This window comes from Oryx dammah, unplaced genomic scaffold, assembly GCF_014754425.2.
Source record: "Oryx dammah isolate SB20612 unplaced genomic scaffold, SCBI_Odam_1.1 HiC_scaffold_12, whole genome shotgun sequence".
Classification (NCBI taxonomy): domain Eukaryota; kingdom Metazoa; phylum Chordata; class Mammalia; order Artiodactyla; family Bovidae; genus Oryx; species Oryx dammah.
This window is the reverse complement of record NW_024070196.1, coordinates 47,009,294-47,036,007: the sequence shown is the minus strand read 5'-3', so window position 1 is coordinate 47,036,007 and position 26,714 is coordinate 47,009,294. Positions and strand designations below refer to the sequence as shown.

The window sequence follows — 26,714 nt, the reverse complement described above, 5'->3', positions numbered from 1 at the left end:
TTAGCGATGTTCCAGAATGCCCAGCGATGGAAAACAAGGACTGCCTATAATAGAATTGCTCTTTACTCATTTGGAGAGACTCATTTAATCAAAGCCTTCCAGCACCAACTGCTGCTCTGTACCATGAGAGGCAGTTTCCAAAGAACATTAACCCTTGCATCTCCCCAGAACCCAAATTCAGCATGTTTGGAAATCAGCGAAAAGAAAGTCAAAGTGTTGGTTGTTCAGTCATGTTGGACTCTTTGTGACCACATGGACTGTAGCATCTGTCAATGAAATTCTCCAGGCAAGAATACTGGAGTGGGTACCCATTCCCTTTTCCAGGGGATCTCTTCAACCCAGGGATCGAACCCAGGTCTCCTGCATTGCAGGCAGATTCTTTACGATCTGAGCCAGTAGGGAAGCCCCAGGGAAATCAGTTTATATATATCCCATAATAACCATAGACACAATACTACCCACTTTATTTCACTTATCTCTTAATCTACTTGCTTATCAATTTTCCCAGTTTGAAACCAGGTGTCCATATACTTAACTCTCCCTAAAAGTCAAAACTCTGTCTCATGACTATCAGTAACTTGGCTTTCAGCCTTTCACTGTCTTTTAAAATTCATTCCAGCAAGGACTTTTTGGACACACACCTCCCTTCACATACTAGTTACAAATAAAATAAATACACACTGCTCTATTTAAAATGGATAACCCACAAGGACCTTCTGTATAGCCCAGGGAACTCTGATCAATTTTATGTGGCAGCCTGGATGGGAGGGAAGTTTGGAATAGAATGGATACATGTATATAGATGGCTGAGTCCTTTTGCTGTCCACCTGAAACTATGACACGTTGTTAATCAGCTACATTACAGTGCAAGATAAAGAATTTAATAAAAAATAATAAAATGACTGTGAATGAATGAAGAGTCCAGGAAATGTTATTGAAGCTTCACACTTGAAAACTTAATTGGCCTTTCAAAGTCTTCATGTGCCTTCTATTACTAAATGTGATCGTGACATAGACAATGAGATGAGAATCTTATAAAGTACTTTCCAGACATCAATTCCTCCATCTTTAGGATCCATAAATGCATGTGTGACTATCATGTCCATTTCTCGTGTGGATAGTGAGATTAGGAAGCCATATATCTTGGCCAATGCCACACAGCTGCCAAGTGCCAGGACAGGGACTCTGTTCATTTAACCACTAAGCGTTCATAACTTTAGGGGACTTAACTTGAGTCAAATGAAAGCTCCAGCCTAGGGACTGTCTCCCTGGGGTTTGAGACCTCATTATATACCATTACTGCAGGAGTGAAAGAAGGAAGTGTTCTAGATTCCTGCTGCTGCTGTAACAAACCACCACAAACAGTGGCCTAAACCATACACATCTACTCTCACAGTTCTGGAGGTCAGAAGTCTGAAATCAAGGGTCAGCTGGACTAGTCCTGAGGTCTGGAGACATCAATGGAGAATCCACTGCCTGCCTGTTTCAACTTTTAGAGGCTGCTTGCATTCCTTGTGTCCCTGTCTCTTTTTGAATTCATCAAACATCTAATTCCATTGTCACCTCTCTACTTCTGTAGTCAAGCTTCCCTCTATCTCCCTCATATAAGAACAGTTGTCAACACATTAAGTCTACCAGGATGTTGCTGTTGTTAATACAAGAGTTGTTGTTGTTCAGTCGCTAAGTTGTGTCCAACTCTTTGTGATCCCATGGACTACAGCATGCCAGGCTCCTCTGCCCTTTACTATCTCCCAAAGGACAGAATTTGCTCAAATTCGCATCCATTGAGTCAATGATGTGATCCAACCATCTCATCTTCTGCTGTCCCTTTCTCCTCTTGCCCTCAATCTTTCCCAGCATCAGGGTCTTTTCCAGTGAGTCAGCTCTTCTCATCAGGTGGCCAAAGTACTGAACCTTCAGCTTCAGCATCAGTCCTTCCATTGAATACTCAGGGTTGATATCTTTTATGACTGACTGACTTGATTGCCTTGCAGTCCAAAGGACTCTCCAGAATCTTCTCCAGAACCATAATTTGAAAACATTAATTCTTTGGCACTCAGCCTTCTCTGTGATCCAACTCTCACATCTGTACATGACTACGGTAAAAACCATGGCTTTGACTATGTGGACTTTGTTGACAGAGTGATATCTCTGCTTTTAAATACACTGTGTAGTTTTGTCATAGCTTTCCTTCCAAGGAGCAGACATCTTTTAATTTCATGGCTACGGTCAGTGTCCGCAGTGATTTTGGATACTAGGATAACTGGATAACTACCAGGATAACTCGCTGTAATCTGCCCATCTCAAGATGCCTAATGTAAACACATCTGCAAAGTCTTTTTAACCTGTAAGGTAACAAACTCACAGACTCCAGAATTTAGGAGACAGACACATTCTGCAGAGAGGGAATGAGGAAGGCATTATTCAGCCTACTCCAGGGAGTCATTTAGATTACCAAAATTTAGCTGGGTCTCTACTTCATGATGCATAAAATGAGGATGATATTTTTACCTGTAGTGTTAGGAAGATGAATCAAATGAACTAACTGTACAGTAGTATAGGTAAAACACTGGAAGACATTGGATCATTACTCATCTCTTAATAAGTGGAAGACATTAGCAGTCAAATGACTGTTTGGAGGGGTCCAAAAATAGACAGTAGACTGTAATGAAAACGGCTCATCTGAGATCCTGGGAGTATCTAAAAATGGAAGAGATGAGGGAGAGGGATAAAGACAGATAGCAAAGCCATTAGGGTTTGAGGGACCACAACTGCCCACCCAGGGTGGGGTGAAGCTGGGGATCATCTTCAAGGGCGTCAAGCCATCTCACTGCCCTATGTTAAAACAGCACTTGACAACAAATACTAAATGAAAGTTCCCTTCTCCATGCAAAATTCAATTCACCTCTGCTCATAAATCCTGCCTAAGGCTCCTGCTACAATTTCTTAGGCTATAACCCCATCACAAGGTCACTGAAATTAGTTTGGAGGAGATTTTCTCTGTGGCAAGCATGGGTGAATAAGGAATAGGGGGAAATTATGCTTTTTTTTAAAAAAAAAATTTTTCTGTTTTAAAAAGAAAATTGAACTTTTGATGCTATCCATTGAATCACAATTTGTTGATTTCTGTTATTTTATATTATTTTGATATATGTCCTAAGAATATTATATAATAGATCAATTCCAATATATCTTACTAAAAGATAAGCGAGGTACACTGTTTTGCATGGGTATTGAAAATATTTTCATTAATCCAATCCAAAGTGAATTTAGCTTTGTGTTCTTAAATGTAGACAGACACAAAAATGCACAATCGATGTAATTACCAAGAGAATCAAAAGGCAATCATTTTCAAAGACAGTTCTTTTCCCAAGGAGAAGAAACAATTTCACAAATACCTTGACAGCTCCCTTCAAGCCAATCCTGATATAGTGAAGAAAATGTGTGTATTTCTCTATAGCAAGTTTGGAATAACAAAACTCTAAAATTTCCGGAGAGGGCCTTCCTTGGCAGTTCAGTGGTTAAGGTTATCTGTCCATACAGGGGACACAGGTTTCATCTCTGGTCTGGGAAGATCCCACGTGCCCCAGAGCAACTAATCTCACAAGAGCCCAAGCTCTGCAGCAAGAAAAGCCACCATAAGGAGAAACCCACGTATCCCAACTAGAGAGTAGACCCTGCTCCCCACAACCAGAGAAGACCACACACAGCAACCAAGACCCAGTGCAGCAAAAAAAAAAAAACAAAACAAAACACTTCTGGGTATTTTATGTAATTATTAAAACTAATCTATGTTCATTGTAAAGACTGGCAAATGTCAACAAATTAAAGACAGACTTTAAGATCCGTGAGGACAGATGCTCTGTTTTGTTACCATTGAACTCATGTACAATCCAGTACCACACACATACTACGTTCTCAAAAGATAGTGTATAGACTGGATTGAGGACAAAATAAATACAACCTATAATCTCTCTGTTATTAAAATTTTGTGTTACAAATTTCATTTGTATAGCCTTTTGACAATGCTGTATGTGTGTGTGTGCGTGTGTGCCCAGTCCTGTCACTCTTTTGTGACACCATGGACTACAGCCTGCCAGGCTCCTCTGTCCATGGGATTTCCCAGATAAGAATACTGGAGAGGGGTGCCATTTCCTCCTCCAGGGGCTCTTCCTGATCCAGGGATCAAACTCATGTCTCCTGTGGCTCATGCATGGCACGCAGATTCTCTACCACTGAGCCACCTGGAAAGCTCCTTATATTTGTACACATACCAGTCAAGTAAAAGCATTTTCTTGTACCAATAAATCTTTAAAATAGCATTCTATTGATCCTGTCATATTTTGCTACGTGAATATCCTCAAGTTTTTTTTTTAATCACCCCATCCTTAATATTTAGTGAGTTGCAAAATTTTTATTAATGCTATTAATTAAAGTGTGAAGATCATGCTTGTGCACAATATTTGTAATTAATTATTTAGAACAAGTTTCCAGAATAGAGGACCAAAGGGTGAGTAACCATTTTAACAAATTCTGGCACATGCAGATATATTATTTTTCTGTATAAGAACTTTTGTGAAGACTTTTTTGTTGTGTACAAATACAGCCAAGTGAAGCTGTACTAAAATATACTTTTCTATATTTAATGCAGCATAGAGAGGTTTAGGTTTTAACTTGTTACAAATATTTCGTCCTTGAATTTATGTCTTATCCCATTTTAAGAAACCTAAACTCCTTTTTTTCTTTTTAAAAGAAACTATTCATTTATTTATTTTGGTATTAATTTACCTGCATCAGGTCTTAGGTGTGGCTCTCGTTATCTTTGTTGTGTCATGCACAATATTTCGTTGCGGCACACGAACTTTCTAGTTGCGGTTCTCAGATACAGTAGTTGCCACATACAGGTTTAGTTTCTCTGAGGCATGTGGGATCTTTGTTCCCCAATGAGGAATCAAACCCAAGTCCCCTGCACTGCAAGGGACTTGAGAATAGATTCTCAGCCACTGGATCACCAGGGATTTCCCTAACTCCTTTTAAGGAAGGGTCATTCATTAATCGAGTGCTCAAGGAGATGAAATTCAGGGGTGCTGGAGTAGAAAAATGTACCTTTAAATTAATTAATTAATTCAGTCTTGAACTGAAATTTAGCATATCCTTCAAAAATGAATGTAGGCAACAAGCAAAATAGTAATGATGGTAACTTCCAGCACCCGAAGTCATGGTGATCTTCATATCACACTGTATTTGTAAAAGAGATTTCAAAACATATTCTGCCCTTCACACTTACTTAAAAGCATAGTACTTATCAGACATGCTGCGAGTCTTTCTTTTCAGAGCTATTTAAAAAATACTTATTTATTTATTTGGCTGCTCCTGATCTTGGTTGTGGCATGTGAAATCTTCAGTTGTGGCATGTAGGATCTAGTTCCCTGACCAGGGATCGAACCCAGGCCCCCTGCGTCGGGAGTGCAGAATCTTAGCCATTGGACCAGCAGGGAAGTTCCTTTCCAGGGTTTTATTAAGGAAACACATACAATAAAAAATATTTTGAAAGATATAAAATAAAAGTCTACAAACACAACCATGAAGCTGTGCATGTTGACAAACATCTTCATTCCTCCAACTTCTCATGGTATTTAATACTGACATTCATTCTCTCCACGTAGCCCCTTCAGGAACCTGTGCTGTCTCATTTCTTCCCCAGGACTTCACACAGGTTTTCTCTGAGAGGATTTGTTATAACAAGCACCTGCACACCACGCAAAGTGCTTCTCTCATCCATGTTCCATTTGGCTCCAGGAGTGTGTAATCAAAACCACATTTAGCAAGTATCTCAGACTTCAAGAGTTCCACAAGCAAAACGCTGAGTGGCTATAGACAAACACAACATCCATGAAAAAAACGGATGTTGACTGAATTGAAAGAAAATCTTGGTATATTTAGGCAGTTCCCATGTGATTTTTGCACATTGTGAAATTGATCCTAATACAATTACATCCTCTATAGGTATTCTGTCTACAACTGAAAAAAACAGACATTTTTTTCTTCCGAAATATTTCAGACTTCAGATTATATAGGAAAGGGGTCACTGACTTTGCAGTGTGAGTTAAAGTCATCCTTAGCATCTCACTTCTATGATATAAAGACTTGGATCTACCTTTATGACGAAGATGAATGATCTAGAGTTCCCTGTATTTATTGATTGGCATCTTTTGTTTAAAGAAACAAACCTCTTCAAAATAGTGAGATGAAAGCTTTTCATATTGCCTGTAATTAGAATGGCTGGTGAGTGGGTCATTTCTTCTCCTGATGATTGTTGTGTGTGCTCAGCTCTTCAGTCATGTCTGACTCTTTGCAACCCCATGAACTGTAGCCCCCCAGTCCTGCGGCTCCTCTGTCCATGGGATTTCTCAGGCAAGAAAAAGCGAGTGGATTGCTATTTCCTTCTCCAGGGGATGTTCCTGTGGATTTCCTTGCTGCTTAGTGGTAAAGAATCCACCTGCCAATGCAGGAACACAAGAGATGCAAGTTGGATCCCTAGGTCAGGAAGATGTCCTGGAGAAGGAAAGGGCGAAACCCACTCCAGTATTCTTGCCTGGGAAATCCCATGGACAAAGAAGCCTGGTGGGCTATAGTCCATGGAGTCACAGAGTGGACACAAGAGAGCACACACACACAAACTCACACACACACACAAATATATATGAAAAAGTGAAGTGAAAGTATTAGTTGCTCAGTTGTGCCTGCCTCTTTGCGACCCCATGGACTGTAGCCCACCAGGTTCCTCTGTCCATGGGATTTCCCAAGCAAGAATGCTGAAGTGGGTAGCCATTAATTCTCCAGGGGATCTTCCTGAACCAGGGATCGAACCTGGGTCTCCTGTAATGCAGGAGGATTCTTTACTGAGTTACCAGGGAAGCCTGTATATACACATACATATAGTCATTCCTCAATATCTATAGGGATTAGTTCCCACCACCACCTCTGAGGCTACCAAACTCTGAGATGCTCATATCCCTTTACAAACACGGTGTGGTATTTGCATATAATCTACACATCCTCTTATATACTTTAAATCATTTCTAGTTACTCACAATACTTAATACAGAGAATATGTTTCGTAAAGAGTTGTAGATACAATATAGATGCTATGTACATAGTTGCTGGTGTGAGCAAATTAAAATTTTGCTTTTTTGTAACTTTCTTGAATATAAAAAGACTATTTTTGATCTACAGTTGGTTGAATTTGTGGATGTGGAACCTGCAGATATGGAGAACTTATTGTAAATGGACTCAGAATAGGTCATCTCATGTGACTGGCTCCTTCCAATCAGCATAATACTTCAGAGTTTTATCCAGGTTTTTTGTTTGATTTTTTAATCTTTTTTTTTTTTTTTTTTGGTCACACTTCATGGCTTGTGGGATCTTAGTTGCCCGACCTGGGATTGAACCCTGAGTCCTTGGTGGTAAGAGCAGAGTCCTAAACACTGGACCATCAGGGGATTCCCTGACCATATTTTTCCATGCATCAGTGGCCACTTCCTTTTCATTGCTGTGTAGTATTCCACTGCTAAAGTGTAGTACAGCTTTTAATCCACTCACCAGCTGATACATATTTGGATTGTTTCTGACTTGAGCTATTATGGAAAAAGCAAAATTATGGATTCAGAAAAGAGACAAGTGGTTGCCTGAAATTGGGGGAGAAGTGGGGTTTCATGGCAAATTGGTAAAAAGGGACTTTTTCCACAGATGGAAGTCTTCTTAAACAAGATGACTGGATAAGAAAATTTTTTTCTAAAATTCATTTAACTGCACACTTAAAATGGGTGAATTTTATGTTACATAATTTATAACAAAAACTGTTTTTTTTTTTAAGAGCTCTAGGTAGGAATATAAAGTCCCATGCCTCATCACTAATTTTTCCAACTATGTCTCAGCTCAAGCACCATTACAAAGAAGACAAGGCCCTCCAGACTAACTGCTGACCAAATCAATCACCAGGGTTAAAAGACTAATAAGTTACCAAAGAAACTTTTTAAACTGGCACCCAGCATGGAAGATGAGAGCTGTCAGAAAAAGACGAGTTTAGAAATGATAGCAAATCCAAAACATGTGCTCTTAAAAATAAAATAAGACATCCTGGCTAAAAAAACAATAATCAGAGTTAAATTTTTAGAACATAAGAAACAAGATGATACTTTTCACAGTTGGACTGTAAATAAAGCTTCTTTGGATGGATCCCATAATTTTTCCTTTGTTTCTTTTTTAATGTTCCATGAAATACTATTATCTTTCTAAACTGCTCCCCAGGCCCTCAAGAAAACAGATAATCCAAATACAGCATTTGCTTCTTCCAGCTAAGCACGCAGGGAAAACCTGGGGATTCTGAGAGGCTTGGTAGGGTGCTGACAGCAAAGGCTTGTCATCGAGGATGAATGCACAGATCAGAGACTCTGGAGGCTCATACAGGTAAACGATCAAAAGAAAAAAAAAAAAAAGACTTTCCCAAAGAACTTGGCCCCTAGAAAACATCTAAGTATGCAGAAATCTGTGTACCATTTTTGCAATGGATATTCAGCAAAACAAATTTGATTACAAAAGCTCACGACCCTTTCAAAATAAAAATAATTTTATTTTTTGCATGATGCATATTTATTATGCATACATGTGTAATTATAAACTTAGACATGTATAGATAAGTTATCAGTATGGATATATATGAAAATACAGACACAGAGATAAAGATATACAGATATATACATATCAGTGTAGATACAGACTTTTTTTTTTTTTCCTTTAAGACTTCTACTGATAATGTTCTCCATGTTTGGAAGGAAGGACACTAAGGACTATGAATTTGTGTATGTAGACACACACATACACATGTGTACACACACATATCCAATGAAGTTTCAAGTTCAAAAATTTACTATTTAATACTGTATTTAATTTACTATTTAAATTTAATATTGAAGACAAATATTAGCCCATGGTTTTCTTGATGGGATGTTACATGTCACACTAGATACTTCTGCTACTGCAGACATTTTTAATCATTTCAGTGAAGGAAGAGGCAATATATAGCAGCTTGGTAGGACTTTGTGAAATCACTAACCCAGGGCAACCCAACATTAGCCATGATCTACAACCCTGGAGTGTGCTTATGAAATATTCTGATGAACACCAGCCAATGGCATCATATAATTATTGCTGTTATTAGGTTATTATTTATGGTGCATTCGTGTAGCTCAAGCAGAGAAAAGAGTTGGCATTTTTTATTACAGCGCCCTGGATATCCTACCCAAAACAAAGGCAGATTCTCCAGTAAAGATGTACAGCAGTAACTCACATTGTTCTCTGCTGAAAATGGGTGTTTAATAATTTAATTCTAAGCTTGGTACTCTACTTGGAAATGGGAGATGTTAAATATCAAATATATGGATGTAATAAAAGTAAAGCCACACAAGGGTACATTAAGGCAAATCTCACACTCCCCCCTGTGACCACCTAATAAGATGGTGTATGTGTCAGGAAGTGGTAAATGAGTCAGCCCCAGGTATAAATTCATAGGGAACTGGGCTCATCATTTTCCTTCACTGTAATGCCATGGGCGAGAAGGATTGCTGCCTCCTCTCTCAGTCCATGTGTTTCTAGAGGAAGTGATACAAATAAGCTTACCTTTCCAGGGACACAACTCGGATGCTATTTTAGGAAAATCTTTTTTTTTTTTTTTTGGTTCCCTTAAAGCTCTTCCCTCCATGATGCCTGCCTGACACCCTCACACACTTTCCTCTGGGTTATCTTTCAATGGTTGGTCTTTTAAGAAGCAGCCATGGCTCATCCCATTTATATCTGTATTAATCCAGATTAATACAGATAGAATGACTTGAGTGGAATCATACTGCATGTTATTTATTTTATTTTTAGTTGGAAGAAAATTACTTTACAATATTGTGATGGCTTCTACGATACATCAGCATGAATCAGCTATCAGTTCAGTCTCTCAGTTCTGTTCGACTCTTTGTGACTCCGTGGACTGCAGCATGCCAGGCTTCCTTGTCCATCACCGACTCCCGGAGCTTGCTCAGACTCATGTTCATCAAGTCTGTGATGCCATCCAACCATCTCATCCTCTGCCGTCAACCTTTCCCAGTATCAGGGTCTTTTCCAATGAGTCAGTTCTTCACATCAGGTGGCCAAAGTATTGGAGCTTCAGCTTCACAGTCCTTCCAATGAATATTCAAGACTGATTTCCTTTAGGACTGACTGGTTTGATCTCCTTGCTGTCCAAGGGACTCTCAAGTCTTCTCCAACAGCACCGTTCAAAAGCATCAGTTCTAGCCATAGATATACATATGTCCCCGCCCTTGTAAAGCCTCTTCCCACACCCTCCCCATCCCACCCCTCTAGGTTGTCACAGAGCCCCAGGTTGTGGTTTCCTGCTTCATACGGCAGATTCGCACCGGCTGTCTATGTTGTATATGGTAATGGATATGTTTCAATACTACTCTCCCAAGTCATCCCACCCTCTCCCTCTCCACTGTGACTGTAAGTCTGTGTTTTTCATCTGTGTGACCTCTGCTGCCCCGCAAATAGGATCATCAGTACCATATTTCTAAACTCCATATGAATATGTCAATATACGATCTTTCTCTTTCTGACTTAACTTCACTCTGTAATAGGCTCTAGGTTCATACACCTCATTAGAATGGATTCAAATGCATTCTATAGTCAAGTAATGTTTCCTTGTGTATATGTATCACAACTTCTTTATCTATTCATCTGTTGAGGCACCTCAGCAACCTCTCCAGCTGGACCCCTGGATACACCCCTATCCTTACCTCTTATAAGGAAACAGCTCTCATGCCCTCCAGGAGTGAACATGGGAGCCTGTTACTTGTTTTCGCCCCCTCCTGCTACAGCAGGGGCCTCACTGACGCCTTGCTTGAATTTTTTGATTGGCCTCTTATCCATTTCTATTGATTAAGGAAGCCAAGAACCCTGGCCTATCAAAATGAACGTTAATAAACATTCATTAATAATTACACGTAGGTAATTCTTCATAATTGTTGTCTTATTGCTGCATAGATTTCAATTAGATAAATGTACAATTTTAAAATCAATTTATCTTTTGATAGATATTCAGGCTGCTTTTAACAGTTAGCTATTTTTTAAAAATGCAATAATGAACACTCCCGTACCCATCTCTCCATATCCATGACTAAGTGTTTATCTGGAGAAGTATCTAGACTTCTCCTTTCAGGGTCACATGGATGCATGTTTTAAACATGCATCAATAGCCAGTAGGTCCCTGTTGATTATCTATTTTATGTATGGTAGAGTGTTTCTTTTTATCTCAACCTCCCAATTTATCACTCCCCCCACCTTTCCCCTTTAGTAACCATAAATTTGTTGCCTATGTCTGTGACTAAGAACCTACTGTATAGCACAGGAAACTATATTCAATATCTTGTAATAGAATAGAATATGAAAAAATAATATATATATGTATAACTTTGCTGTACGTGTGAAAGTTGCTGTTGTTGTTTAATCGCTCAGTACTGTCTGACTCTGCAACCCCACGGACTGCAGCACACCAGGCTTCCCTGTCCTTCACTATCTTCCTGAGTTTGCTCAAACTCATGTCTATTGAGTTACTGATCCTATCTAACCATCTCATCCTCTGTTGCCCGTTTCTCCTCCTGCCCTCAGTCTTTCCCAGCATCCAGGTCTTCTCCAATGAGTCAGCTCTTCACATCAGGTGGCCAGAGTATTGGAGCTTCAGCTTCAGGATCAGCTTTTCCAGTGAATCTTTAGGGTTGATTTCCTTTAGGATTGACTGGCTTGATTTCATTGCTATCCAAGGGACTCTAAAGAGTCTTCTCTAGCACTATCGTGAAAGTAACACATTGTAAATCAACTATATTTCAGTAAAAAAAAAAATAATAAGGTCAATAGCTGGATACTGACAAGTATTTCTCCAAGGAGGACGGACTATTTTATAATTCCTCCAATGGTGTATGAGGATTCTGTGTTCTTCCTCATTCTCAGAAAAATATTTCATTATTTGTATCTTCGTTTTGACAATATAATTAGAACAAAGATCCATATAATCAAGGCTCTGATTTTTCCAGTAGTTATGTATAGATATGAGAGTTAGACCATAAAGAAGGCTGAGCACTGAAGAGATGATGCTTTCAAACTGTGGTGCTGGAGAAAACTCTTGAGAGTCCCTTGGAAAGCAAGGAGATCAAGCCAGTCAATCCTAAAGGAAATCAACCTGGGATATTCTTTGGAAGGACTGATGCTGAAGCTGAAGCTCCAATACTTTGGCCAGGTGAAGCGAAGAGCCGGCTCATTAGAAAAGACCCTGATGCTGGGAAAGACTGAGGACAAGAGGAGAAGAGGCCAACAGAGGATGAGATGGTTGGATGGCATCACTGACTCAATGGACATGAGTTTGAGCAAACTCCGGTAGATAGTGAAGGACAGGGAAGACTTGCTGCTGCAGTTCATGGGGTCACAAAGAGTCAGACCTGACTGAGCAACTAAACAACAACCACAAATAACAACTAAATCACTATGGTCCACAGCTGAAACTAACATTACACTGTAAATAAACCATAGTCCAACATAAAATACAAAAAATAATAAAGACGGGGGAAAACTTTCTTCATACTCAAGTATGAAGCTCCATATGCAACTTAAGCTCCATGTACAACTAACATAATTCATCTGGTATATTGAGGAATTTTCAGTTAGACTATGGAAATAAAGCAAAATCTTTCATGATCAAGGAGAACTTGGGTATGTGATTCTTTTTAAAATATACACACATATATATTATATGTATATATATATTTATTTATTTATTTATTTTGCTGCCCTGGGTCTTCATTGCTGCACACAGGCTTTCTCGAGTTGTGGTGAATGGGGGCTATTCTCTAGCTGCAGTAAGAGGGCTTCTCATTGCGGTGGCTTCTCTTATTGCAGGGCACGGGTTCTAGGGTATGCAGGTATCCATAGTCGTGGTGTATGGGCTTAGTTGCCCCATGGCCTGTAGGGTCTTCCCAGACTAAGGATTGAATCCATGTCCCCTGCCTTGCAAAGCTGATTCTTAACCACTGGACCACCAGGGAAATCCAGATATGTATTCTTGACTATTTCAAAGCGTGTCTGTTCATGTTTAGGATTACATGAGATTCTTACAACTGTCCAGTGAAGGCTGACATTGATAGGGTTGATGTTACAAAACAAGATGTTTAGCCTTTTGTTACATCTTTGGTGAACTGCAAGATGGCTGGGATAACAATGAGCAATGAATATTAGATTTCATGAATCTTACATCTGTATCGTTTCTACTCTTTGTGAAAGAATTATCGTTCAGATGGTAATATGTATTACTAGTATAATCCATAACAGCCAACAATAAGGATACTGAAAGCATTTAAGGCATCCAAAAAAAAAAAAATCACACTTTCCACAAGAAAGACATAAAATTTTGATAACTTTATACCATTGTCTCAGGTCTTGTTGTTAAACTCAAGTTCTGGATGTCAGAAGACCTGAATTGCCTTGCCGGAGAGAAATTGCTAGAAAATAACTCTAATCAAATCATTACATTAATAAAAAAAAAGATCTTTTTATTTCTATCACTTGATCTGTCATCCTGACATTGTCAAGTAGCAGTAAATTGCAATCATTAAAACTTCGCTTTCTAAAGCAAAACTGAACATTTTTAACCGATCTATAACATCTCTATTATAAGATTTTTGCCTGGAGCAAAAAAGAAGGGCCAGCTCTTTCCGGCTTCAAATTTGGACAAGTCAGCAGATGAATAAGGTATTGCTAAACTGTCAATATTCCACTGCACAATGACAAGAGAGATGTATAGACTCTATTAAACAATTTTCTTAGCCACAGTGCATTACAACTTTATTTTTTGTTGTTAGTTTTCCATATCTGATATTTTCCTAATTAAAAAAACTTTATGTTCACCACGGGAATTTTCAGAAATTCATACTGAGTCAATGAAGGGGACATTATGAATCACAAGTAATGTTGCCATCTGGCAACATCCTGATTGAATATCTGCTAAATTTTCCCTCTCCTATATTTATTGATAAAATTGGTCTTATCTCATTAGTTTTTTTGTAATCAACTGACTTTATACCAGATTTACCAAGATATAATTCATATACTATAAAAGTCACTGTTTTAACATTTATCTTCCAGAGGTTTTTAGTTGAACAACCAGCATGTGTGCGTGTGTGCTAAAGCTGCTTCAGTCCTGTCCAACTCTTTCAGACCCCATGGACTATAGCCAATCAGGCTCCTCTGTTCATGGGGATTCTCCAGGCAACAATACTGAAGTGAGTTGCCATGCCCTCCTCCAGGAGAATCTTTCTGATTCAGAGATCGAACCTGCATCTCTTACGGTTTTCACATTGGCGGGCAGGTTCCTTACCACTAGCACCAGCTGGGGAGCCCTGAACAAACCTCAGCACTTTCTAATTTTAGAGTATTTTTTATTACTTCCAAAAGAAGCCCTATATTCATGACCAAAATCTCTCCATTCTCCCCTTCCCAGGCAACAACTAATCCACCTTCTTCCTTTAAAAAAATTTTATTGGAGTATTGTTGGTTTACAATGTTGTATCAGTTTCTGCTGTATACCAAAGTGAGAGGTATACACATATCCCCCCCAGCTTTAAAATTTCCTTCCCATTTCATTTACCACAGAGCACTGAGTAGAGTTCCTTGCATTCCTTTGCATGGATAGATTATGTGTTTATCTGCTCATCTATTAGCTGTGATAAAAATGCTGCTGTGAACATGTTTGTGCATAGTTTTTGTGTGGACATTTGTTTTCAGTTCTCTTGGGTGTAGAACAGTAGTGCCAGACCTTATGGTAACAGGTTATCTTCAGCTGTACCTGTGGTCATTCTTTCTCTATAGTCTTGTTTGATTGGTTTTAAGGGATTTTCTTATTTTCAATTCTTTTATTCTCTCTTCTGAAAATTCTTTCTCCCAAAGTTTTCTCTCAAGTTCACTGACTTCATTTTTTATTTTAAGAATTTTTTTTTAATGTACACCATTTTTAAAGTTTTTATTGGATCTTTTACAGTACTGCTCCTTTTTTATGTTTCAGGTTTTTTTTGGCAGGAGATGTGGACTCTTAGCTCCATGACTAGGGATCGAACCTGCACCCCTTGCATTAGAAGGCAGAGTCTCAACCGATGGACCACCAGGGAAGTCCCTGATTGCATTTTCTACAGTATCAAGTCCAAAAGTCATTGAGTTTCTCATTCCATCTTTCTTACCTCACAGACTTTTTCTTCTTGCTGGCTTCATCTGTCTTTGATGATATCATGTTTATTTAAAATCTGAGACCAGTGGTCAGTGTTTAAAATTACCCCTATTTCATGCATGAAATTCTGTTTCTGTCTCTAATTTTTAAGAATGTTTCCCAAATTTCTTGAGGTGATATTTTTAAATGCCTATGGGTTTTCTGCAGCTTTCCAAGTGGTGCAGTGGTAATGAATCCACCTGCCAATGCAAAAGACACAAGAGACTTGAGATCGAGTCGGGAACATCCCCTGGAGTAGAAAATGATAACCCACTCTAGTACTCCTGCTTGTAAAATTCCATGGACTGAGGAGCCTGGTGGGCTACAGTCCATGGGATCACAAAGAGTCAGACACAACTGAGGGACTGAGCACACACACGCATGGGTTTTCCGCCTGCTTGAGTACCTGCTCCAAAAGTGTGCTCCTCGTCCAGTAACTGCCTTTTATTGTTACAAGTCCAAAGACGAAGTCTTACTGGCTTTGACATGTCCATGCCCGCCTGTACCAGCACCTGCTGTCAATATTAGGAGATAGTCTTGATTTGTGTGTGTGTATGCCTGGATCTCCTCTATTTAGACTCCTGGTCCTTTTCTCTTTTTTTAATTAATTTATTTTTTACTGAAGGATAATTGCTTTACAGAATTTTGCTGTTTTCTTTGAAACCTCAACATGAATCAGCCATAGGTATACATATATACCCTAATGCACAATTGAGATTGGCAATCTTGGTATCTTGCTTCAATCCATTTTTGTACTTTCCACGAATATGTCTGTACATTTCTAACATATGCATGATAACTTTTTCCCATATGTATGTGCTTATTTATTTAATTGGAGTATAGCTGATTTATAATGGTATGTTAGTTTTTGGTGTACAGCACAGTGATTCATATAGATATATAGACATATATGTGTGTACATGTATATATCCTTTTTCATATTAGTTTCCATTATAGTTTATTACATGGTATTTAACATTGTTCCCTGTGCTATACAGTAAGACCTTGTTATTTATCTTCATTGTTCCCTGTGCTATACAGTAAGACCTTGTTATTTATCTATTTCAAATATAATAGCTGAAAATTTCCATGGGAACCTGGCAGAATGAAAGGAATGGTTAGGTATTATGTCCTTTCCATCATCCTATTGGAAATCCCATAAGATTTACTCTTTATAAATTGCTGAGATCAAGGTTTCTGGTCCCTTAAACCATCCAGTCCACTTTTTTCTTTGGAGCAGAAAACTGATTCTGACTTAAGTATACTGCTGCCTGCAATACATGATGTTTCTTACTTCCCTTTAAAGTCTGGTTAGGCCATGTGATTAAGTCCTGACCAATGAGAAGCAGGAGAGTATTGGAGGCTGGCATAAGTTTCTAGAAAAGTTGTTCAAATGGAACTGATCCAGTGGAGAAGGCTCTTTTCTGTCAGTTTTTTGAGGTTTTTTTAGCCTGCAGATATGATGACTGGCACTCCAGCAGCCATCTTAATCTATGAGGGTAAGAATCATGCATAAACATGGTGTTAAAGAAAAATAGGTGCCTGGGACCCTGATGGTACTGAGGAGTTACCAGGCCATCTATGGCCTCCCTGTATCACGGCTTCTCCTATGAGACAGAGAAGTAAACTTTTACTTTACTTAAGTCATTTTATTTTTAGTAAGTCGTTCATTAAATTATTATTATTCTTTTTTGCCTCAGTTACATGCTTTAATTAAAGAACTGAATATAATATATTCTCAACAGTTCAATTTCTCAGTTCTGAGACTTTGTTTCCATGAACTAAATAGTGACTTAACATTCGGTTGCCAACCTTTAATTTTGCCAAGAATATTTTTTTAAATTTAATTTAATTTTATTTTATTTTTTTCATTTTTATTTTTACTTTATTTTACTTTACAACACTGTATTGCTTTTGCCATACATTGACATGAATCCGCCACATTCATTAAATTATCAAACTTAATCCTAATAAAAGTGTTATGAGATGGATTTATCATGCCAGCATATGTTTTTTGAACATACATTCATGATCATAATCATATCTGTGTATCCTTTAAATATTACTTTCTATTTATGGTACTTCATGCTATTACTTAAACTATATTTGTTTTAAAATGAAACATATTGTAACAGGGAAGAGCAAATCTGACTCCATATTGGATCTCTTTATTTTTACTTTAACTTCTGTGCACTATTGCTTTTGCTACAAGTTAAGAATTTGCCTATAGCCTGAAATATAGCCCATTCTCAAGGCTCTGATCTTTAAAGCTTTAATATTTTATAGAGATTAAAAGTTTGCAGAATGGACTGTAAGGTTGCAACCTGACTTACATGGATAGTTCCAAGAACAAAGGATTCCTGCACCGAGGAGTATGCAACAGTCAACACCCCCACCTCCCCTTTTAGTATAAAAGAAGCCTGAATTCTAACACAGGTAAGATGATTCTTTGCAACACTAGTCCACCATCTTCTCAGTCTGCTGGCTTTCTGAATAAAGTCACTATCTCTTTCCCCAACAACTCATTCATCAATTTACTGTACTGTCATGTGGCAAGCAGTATGAGCATGACGTCATAACAAAACACCTATAATAAATGGAAAAGCAGTATCTTATGAAGTAAATGGATAATCATGAGAAAGGATTAAGCCTAACTATGTACTCTTGTTTGTCTACAGTCTATTAACAAAGGATAGAGACTTTTAAGACACATTAGCCCGTAAAAGAGATGAATTTCTCTTCAATTAGAAGTCTTGCTGGATAACTGGAAAACACACACATTTCTGTCATTTAAGTTTATTTGATCCTGTTTCTTTATACCACCTAAAATCATTTAAATAGAAACTATGGCAAACTTTGGAAAACACTCATCTATGCAAAGAAGAGCAAAGAAATAAAAAAATACATGACTTTTGTTACACATTTATCTAAGTTTACAAAGTGCTAGAGTGAGCAAGATTTAGAAAATGCCAAATGGAATTTGATGGATAGAGCATAATTAGTTATTCTCCTTCTGTTCCATAATATTTCCTGGCAATGCTTAGTCAAAACAGATCTGATAGCTGTGGGTAGCATTCATATGTTAATACTGTGATGATAAGGCTTTGAACAACCACAGTTCTTTAAAAAAAAATGAAGGATGTATTTCAACTTAGATAAGAGATCTTCACTTACTCCTGTTGAGTTCATCACCAGACAAGCGTCTCCTTAATCCATAAAATTACACCTGTCACAGGAACTTAACTTCATTAATGCATCTTCACAGTCCATGGTAAATTATTAGCAATTCACAACCCATGATTCTCAAGTTCATTAAGGCTGACTCTTTTGCATCTTTATGATCTGACTCTGACTCTAAGAATAACTGATGCATTTTCCTGGTGGTCCAGTGGTTAAGAATCCACCTTGAAATGTAGGGGACATGGGTTCGATTCCTGGTCAAGGAACTAAGATCCTACATGCCATGGGGCAGCAAAGCCCATGAGGTGCAACTAGAGAATCCCTGCCCCACAGGGAAAGATCCCACATGACACAACAGAGATCCCTCATGCTGCAACTAAGACTCAGCGTAGCCAAAATAAGTAAATAAATAAAGTTTAAATTAAAGGGAAAAAAAATAACTGAAAAACATTCAAAGAGAGTAGGGAGAATGTATAAAGCAAAACTGCTTCTGAACCAAAACCTATTAACATGAAAGCATCCAATCCATCATATGTTCTCCAATTATCCTTCAAGGAAAAGGAAACGGATCTTCTGGTGTGCTCACTACCCCCAAGAGTGGAGCATGATTCTTCTGCATTTGACTTCATAAAGACAGAAGCGAAATAAAAAGAATTTAAAGGGAGGATATAAGTTGAACATAGAAATGAATATATCCTATTCACAAAAGTCTGTTTTAACTGTATACACAATACTAAATGGTAATACATGCACATATTAAAAAAAAATCATAGTCCAAATGGCTCACAGTAAAAAGTAATTTACATTCAACTTTCTTCCCCAACTTCCCAGTTCATTTCAAAAGAAATCACAGTTGCCAGTCCCTCTGCTGAAAAAGTGTCCTTTTCTGGGTTTTCCCCCAATAGGTCATCAATGCACATACTGTTGTGCACCTTACTTGATATGAACAGGTATGTCAGAGACTATTCAGTATGTGTACTTACAGATTTGCATTGTAATACATAAAGTAATGGAGATATAGTCTAATTCTAGGATGTCACTAAAGGAATATTCATGGAGACTCTCACATGTAACACATGTTGCTGTAGGGTCTGGAAACAGCTACCAACCAGCTCAGTGCAGTTTTCCATCTAAAAGAGCATGCATTCTACAGCTTCCTCATTAAGCAAAGACTTCCTGGCTGCAGTGTAACAAATAGAGTGAAAAACACTGAATAAACCTCTGCATCATAACGTACTTTTCTATTTCCTACTATGGGTCCAGATGATGAAAGAAAGCATATGTACTCATGCAGACATACACAAATACACATAAGTATGTCATGTATACATGTAGATACTGAAACACCTATATCCCTTATATGTCCTATATACATATACTATATATATGACATATTACAAAGACATGTAATATACTGCACATACATATAATGGTCTACATATGCACACAAATATAACATATTAAAGATATAGAGTTATGTGTGTTTCTGTATGTCTATCGGAGAAGGCAATGGCACCCCACTCCAGTGTTCTTGCCTGGAGAATCCCAGGGACGGGGGAGCCTGGTGGGCTGCCATCTATGCGGTCACACAGAGTCGGACACGACTGAAGCGACTTAGCAGCAGTAGCAGCTGTATGTCTATATTAGTCCCCATGCTTTCTTTCATCATCTAGACCCATAGTAGGAAATAGAAAACTGATATCAGAATCTACAAATGGATAAGGAATAGTCTCCATAGTGAGTGGCATGATGATATCAGAACTGTGAAGGAGTAGCTTGACAGTCCATTCAGTGAATTTGTTTTTTAAAGGAGATACTGATACAGATGAAAGGGGGGAAAATGGAAAGCACCATACATTTGTAAGTTTCGATATGTCCTAGAGCTGTGATTTTCTCTTTCATCTGAGGAAGTGTTAAAGCCCCTCAGGAATGCCTTAGTTGATGCATAAAAAGGCAGCTTACACCTTACATCTTAATGGGAATGAGCTTCTCTTGGAAAGTTTCCTTAATTTCTCCATGCCCAAGACAGATTGAATGAATGCTTAGCCAGAAAGTCAATAATACATTTCAAATGATTCAAATCTCTTTGCATTTCATACATAATACTACAATCACCACCACTCCCACTAATCCATACAGTAAATGGCAAGAAGAAACAAGAAGGAAAAAAAGCACCTTGGTTGGGATTTCTCCCAAGTCTCCCCCAGACTCCTGCAACTTTCTGGTAAAGAAAAAAATATATGTCTGTCTATATATCTATCTGTATATGTATCACTTATCTATCCACCCATCCATCCATTGCATTATCTATTATTTACCTATCATCTATTTATTGTTTATCTGTCTATCATTATTCATCTACCTACCTATCTATCCTCCTAATTTTTGCTAACATTACAACACAAAGGAAACCCTTAAGGGAGCTGGCACCTTACTTCCCAAACCACATCACTGGCACAGACACTTTTGGATGTGACCTTATTTATAAGTTCTTAAAGGTACTCCAGGTGGCAGACCATTACTACGTAAAGACTTAGGGCAGAACTCAGATACCGATCTCTTCTTCTCTGCTCTCATTGCTCTACAAACAAATCTTCAAGAAAAAAATTCTTGAAACACTAGTCACAAGAGGAAAGTCTTGACAGAGCTTGACAGCTGATAACCCAAATCTCAGAGCACCCACATGAAACAGGACCATGGAGGGAAAACCACATCATGTCACCCCCAAATTCACATCAAATGCTCTTTGGAAATAAATCCCCAAAGGCAAACTACACATCAGCTGAGATTCATGACCTCTATATTAGAATAAACAATGGAAAATAAACTTTCTCTAAACATGGAGCTAGGAAGTTTAAAAAACTGACTCCAGAAATAATGTTGTATAGGTATGGCTGGTCCATTTATTATTATTTCAATCGCTGATAATACAATGAACAACAACAACAAAACCAACCAACCCCAAAGTGGCAAAAATAGGTGACCAGACCAGAAATATTTTGGAATCATAAATGCTGCTGCTGCTGCTGCTAAGTTGCTTCAGTCATGTCAGACTCTGTGTGACCCCAGAGACGGCAGCCCACTCCCCCGACCCTGGGATTCTCCAGGCAAGAACGCTGGAGTGGGTTGCCATTTCCTTCTCCAATGCATGAAAGGAAAAGTGAAAGTGAAGTCGCTCAGTCGTGTTCAACTCTTGGCGACCACATGGGCTGCAGCCTACCAGGCTCCTGAGTCCATGGGATTTTCCAGGCGAGAGTACTGGAGTGGGTTGCCACTGCCTTCTCCGGAATCACAATGAGGTTACAGGAAAGAGAAATAAATCAAGAACCACTGAGTTTCCAAGTCGCTCTGCCCAGCCGTGAATCGACTGTTTCTCATTTGGTGAGTATCAGAGACAGGGTCACAATTCCCTATAAATCCATAGCAGACTGTTCTCCTGCCCATCAGAAAATGCCCACACAAAATGCAATCCTTGCATTATATTTAAATGACACAGCAAATGTGGAAGGAGCCTTTTCAGGCCAGGAAATCTACCAACTTTACTTGTTTGTTTATTTGCTTTCTCCAGAAACTCTTGTTTGGAACACTTGCAAAATGGGCCATTTTATCAGAGCTGCCCAGACTTTCCATTTTCCCTAATCGTACAGATTAGAAAAAGGTCGCGTTGCCGTGTAACATCATTTGGAGATAAACTCCATCTGCATGGAGTAGTCCCTGCAGGTGACCCAGAGCTGCACTGGGACTGTAAGCAGGTCCACCGTGAATAATAGCTCAGCTTTTTCCAAATGAAGGATTTCATCCATCTTACCTAGAAGCACTAATAATACAGACGCACAGCAAATGCAAACCACAGTGAAAGTGGCTGTTAACGATTTGGGGAAAAAGGAGGCCGCGTCACTGATAATCTGAATATACGGCAGGCCGTGGGGACTCACCTTTTTTCTGAGCCAGCTGATTTCTTCTGACAAACAATGACAGCAGGTGTGTACTTCCCAGCATAATCTGTGCTCTCCTTGACTTCCCACACGGAAGGGCTGCTGGCTCTCACCCCAATGATGTTCATGCCTTTCATCACCTTTACCCTGTTGGAGACAGCAAGTGCACAGCTGAGACGCCTGTGGGGCATCCCTGGGTTACCTCTGCTTCTGGGGACACCCAGAACTTGATGGCACATGGTCGCCTGGGAGGTGTAACCCCATGTTTAATAGAATTTAATCACACATTGGCAATTCCATTCCAATCCATCCATCCTCAGTTTTTCTCCTGGTCATTCCTTCCTTTAACAGAAGAGCTAGAAACATAACAGTGACACAGGCAAGGATCGGTCACATAAAGAAATAATATTCTGATAGCGGATGGCTTTAATTAAAAAAAAATTACCTGAATACCTGTAGACTGTTAAAACTAAATAGAAAAAAGAAATTCATCCAAATTGCAAAAGTGAATTAATAATAACAATGCACAGTTTGGAACGTCTTTTCCATGCCAGGTACTGATGGGCCCTTCCTCTGTATTATCTAATTTCCCAAACATCGTTCCAAGTTCAAGGGTGGAGGACAGGCCCTGCCGCTCAGACTGTTTTGAGAAGCATGCTAGTTCATAGGAAAACAGATGCTGACAGGGTACAGAGGCATGCCTTAATTCCTTTATTTTTTAAAGATTTCTTTAATGTGGACTATTTTTAAAGTCTTTATTGAATTTGCTGCAATATTGCTTCTGTTTTATGTTTTGTTTTTTTGGCCGCAAGGCACGTGGGATCTTAGCTTCCCAACCAGGGGACGAACCCACAACCCCTGCATTGGAAGGCAAAGCCTTAAGCACTAGACCGCCAGGGAAGCCCTGCCTGACTTCTACTTTTGTGTTCCTCCCACAACATCCTCATCATCAGCATTGTCATCACCAGGACCATCATTCCATCATCATCACTATCACTTATGGATTCCTTTCAACAAACTGGGGCTCTTCTGAGTTCATGACAGTTTTATTCCATTTCACTCCCACGTATGCCCTGTGAGGTCAGGACCATTTTAATTTTCACTGAGAAGCTGAGCAACCAAGGGATTTTGCCGCAGGTGATGCAGGATTTGAAACGGTTCCTGAATCACAGTGTGGGTCCAACGAGTCTCAGGGCTTTCCTTGGCATCACATAAAACTTCCTCGTGCTGAAGCCACTTATTTGAGCCAGTTGATTTCTTTGTTAGCCAACACTGGCCAGTACCTGTCCTGAGATCTAACATCTTCTCAGACTTAATGACAAATTTGCAAAAGTAGGTGAGGCCTCCATACCAGACTGCTTATTTCTCTCCTTCCCTTGTGGCTCAGGCAGGAAAGAATCTGCCTGCAATGCAGAAAACCTGGGTTTGATCCCTAGATCAGGAAGATCCTCTTTGAGAAGGGAATGGTACCCACTCCAGTACTCTTGCCTGGAGAAGGAAATGGCAACCCACTTCAGTATTCTTGCCTGGAGAAGTCCATGGACAGAGGAGCCTGCTGGGCTACAGTCCATGGGGTCGCAAAGAATCAGGCAGGACTGAGAGACTAACACTTTCACTTTCCATTCACACATTCCTTCTTTCATTCATTCACAGAAAGGGACAGATGACCCGCTTGCAAATTTTTCCCCCAGATAGAGAAGTAGGATGAGGCAGAGGATGCATGGTGGAACTGGTTGCCTCATACACCCTTATTTTTCTCTAAGAGATTTCAAGTGAATAAATATATAGGAAATGGAAAGCATATAGTCAAAGGATAATGCAATAAATCGCAAACAGTTGGATGCATAAACTGCTGGGAAGAGTCATGCTTCCTGTTGTGTCTTCTTTTCTTAGTCCCTTGAGGAAAACATGAATGGATCTGAAGCAAGAAGGCCAGGGGACAAATGGGGCAGGCTGATGGGTGACCAGGGGGAAGATGCTGCCAAGAGGGGAGCCCCAGAGGTATGCTCCCCAGATTTATAGCTGTGGTACCTGTAATGACACAGAGACAAAGAGGTGGGTTCTGAGTCTCCATCTCTAAAATCCTCACTCTTATCACCAGATGAGACAAGCCAGGTCACCCCTAATATTCTTTCCGCAAAGCGGAAAGAAAAGATGCCACTTTCAGGAGTGGGGCTTGGTGAGAAAAGGACTTGCCTGCAAGCACTAAGAATGCAATTTCCCATAGAAACAACTTGAAGACAGATTCTGCGAAGAAAAGTGAACACAGCAGGTCTGAGACTGCCCCCCTAGAAAGGCATGCTGGCAAGGTTGCCCTCTGGTATCTGGATTTTGAAAGGGGTTTCCTCAACTCTTTAATAAGAGGGGCTCACTAAGTCTAAATTTTTTGTACAAGCAATATAGTTGATCTTTGTTTCTGGTGGTCTGAAGTTCCCATGCCTGCCAGGCAGGTGGTGTCTAGGAGACCTGCCCCCAGTAAAAAATTCTTGGCTCCCAGGCTTGGATGAGCTTCCCAGAGAGACAACTGTTTATCCGTGTTGTCATAACTCGTTGCTGGAGGTATGAAGGGCATCCTGTACAAGTCCCTGAAAGGGCACTTTCCCAAGCTTGTGCCTAGTACCCCGAGACTCCACCCCGTGTCTCTTTTCCTTTAGCTGAACTCGCTTTGTGTCCTTTTGCTGTAATAAATCTTAATCCAAGTATGACTGTACGCTGAGTCCTTAGAGTTTTCCCAGCAAGTCATCAAACTCAAGGGTGGTCCTGGGGACCCCAAAACACATACTACTTTGCCTCATCTAACAAAGACAAGAGGAATCACTTCTTACATTTGAACCCCAGGGCTGAAGTTAGCATTTTGGGGTGAGTGCCGTGCACAGCACTGCTTCTAGATAATTGTTTTGTGTCATAAATCATCCAAGTAGAAATCAACATTTTGAATGCAGTCATTTATAAATTGGGGATTGTATGCACAGACTAGGAAGCCTTCTGACCTGGTGACAGGAGCTCGGATTCCTGCCTTACAGGAACTTATTTAAATTGTAAGCAACCAAGATGGGCGATGAAAAGAAGTTCAATTCACTACAGACAGCTGCTATTCTATGAAGATGAATTCTAAGGGCTGTTTCAATTACTGTGCACTGGAATTTTATTGAGTCAAATTTACTTTAAATAAATAGGTCATCATCAACTTGGATTTGGCAATCTTTTCGTGATACAGGAGTTATTAGTACCTAAGCTTTTTCTGATTATAGAATAGGCTCTTATTTTTCTTAAATTTTATTCATAAGTAGGTTATTTGGAATTCAGATACTGTTTCTCCAATGAATCACTTTTAAGTTCTTAGAAAAGAACATGGTTGCTTATTTAACCCACGAAGTACCCAATATCTGTTGCCAATAATTCCAGTGCAGCTACCCAAAGCTATAATTTATAGCATTATTTCTAAAGGGGAATTATGAAATTGAGCAGTGGGCACTAAGAAATGATGCTTTGTGGACATAGAATGTTTTCATAAGAGAAGACACATTTCTATATCATATTTCAGATGTTCTGAACTGGGCAAGAGGTCCCTGCTCAAGAAACGTCAGTGAATAGAGTACAAACATCAAGAACGAATGTGTGAAAGAAACGAGACTGGTTGTTTCTCAGAGACACATCTGTGGTACACACTGAATATGGTTTGTGTTGGGTGCATCATTTTGAAACATTCATCTCAGTGCTGTAAGTAGCAGCGTTTTGGAACTGTTAAGATAATCCTCAGAACACATGAAATTCGGCTCCGCTGGGTCTGAACCAAATGCTACTTCCTTCTTTTGTTGATGACAACTGGGTTACTTACATTCATTAGTGGAAGTTTTATAATCTACTTGTGGTTCAATAAATACAGTTTACACTGACAGCTTCACTACATAGAGATAAACACAGCACTTGATTTCCAAAGACATTTACTATATATTTACGTTTAATAGTATGTCTACGGTTGTGGCTGGGGAAAAAGCCATAATTTCCCCCCACAGAATGCACATGGACTGTGGACTGGAATAAATAAACACTGCTTGGCTTAAGGGTATATTTTATTTCAAAAACATAACAGAGTTATTGTATTTATATAGGTATACACACACAAATATATCCATAGATAGATATAATACACATAAAAACATAAATACACATACACACATATACACACAAATATAAATGCATAGATATACACATCTTATATACACACATGGACACGTACACACACACAG

The 26,714-nt window shown here is 39.1% G+C and overlaps 1 protein-coding gene across 1 annotated transcript in view; it reads right to left on the bottom strand.

Moving 5' to 3' along the window:
* LOC120871383 (transmembrane protein 132D-like) overlaps window positions 1–26,714 on the bottom strand; it is a 381,149-nt gene that overhangs the window by 172,326 nt on the left and 182,109 nt on the right. Inside the window, exon 2 of the mRNA XM_040251282.1 lies at window positions 22,465–22,611. Within this exon, the coding sequence (XP_040107216.1) occupies window positions 22,465–22,611 (147 nt within the window). The remainder of the gene's footprint in view (window positions 1–22,464; window positions 22,612–26,714) is intronic.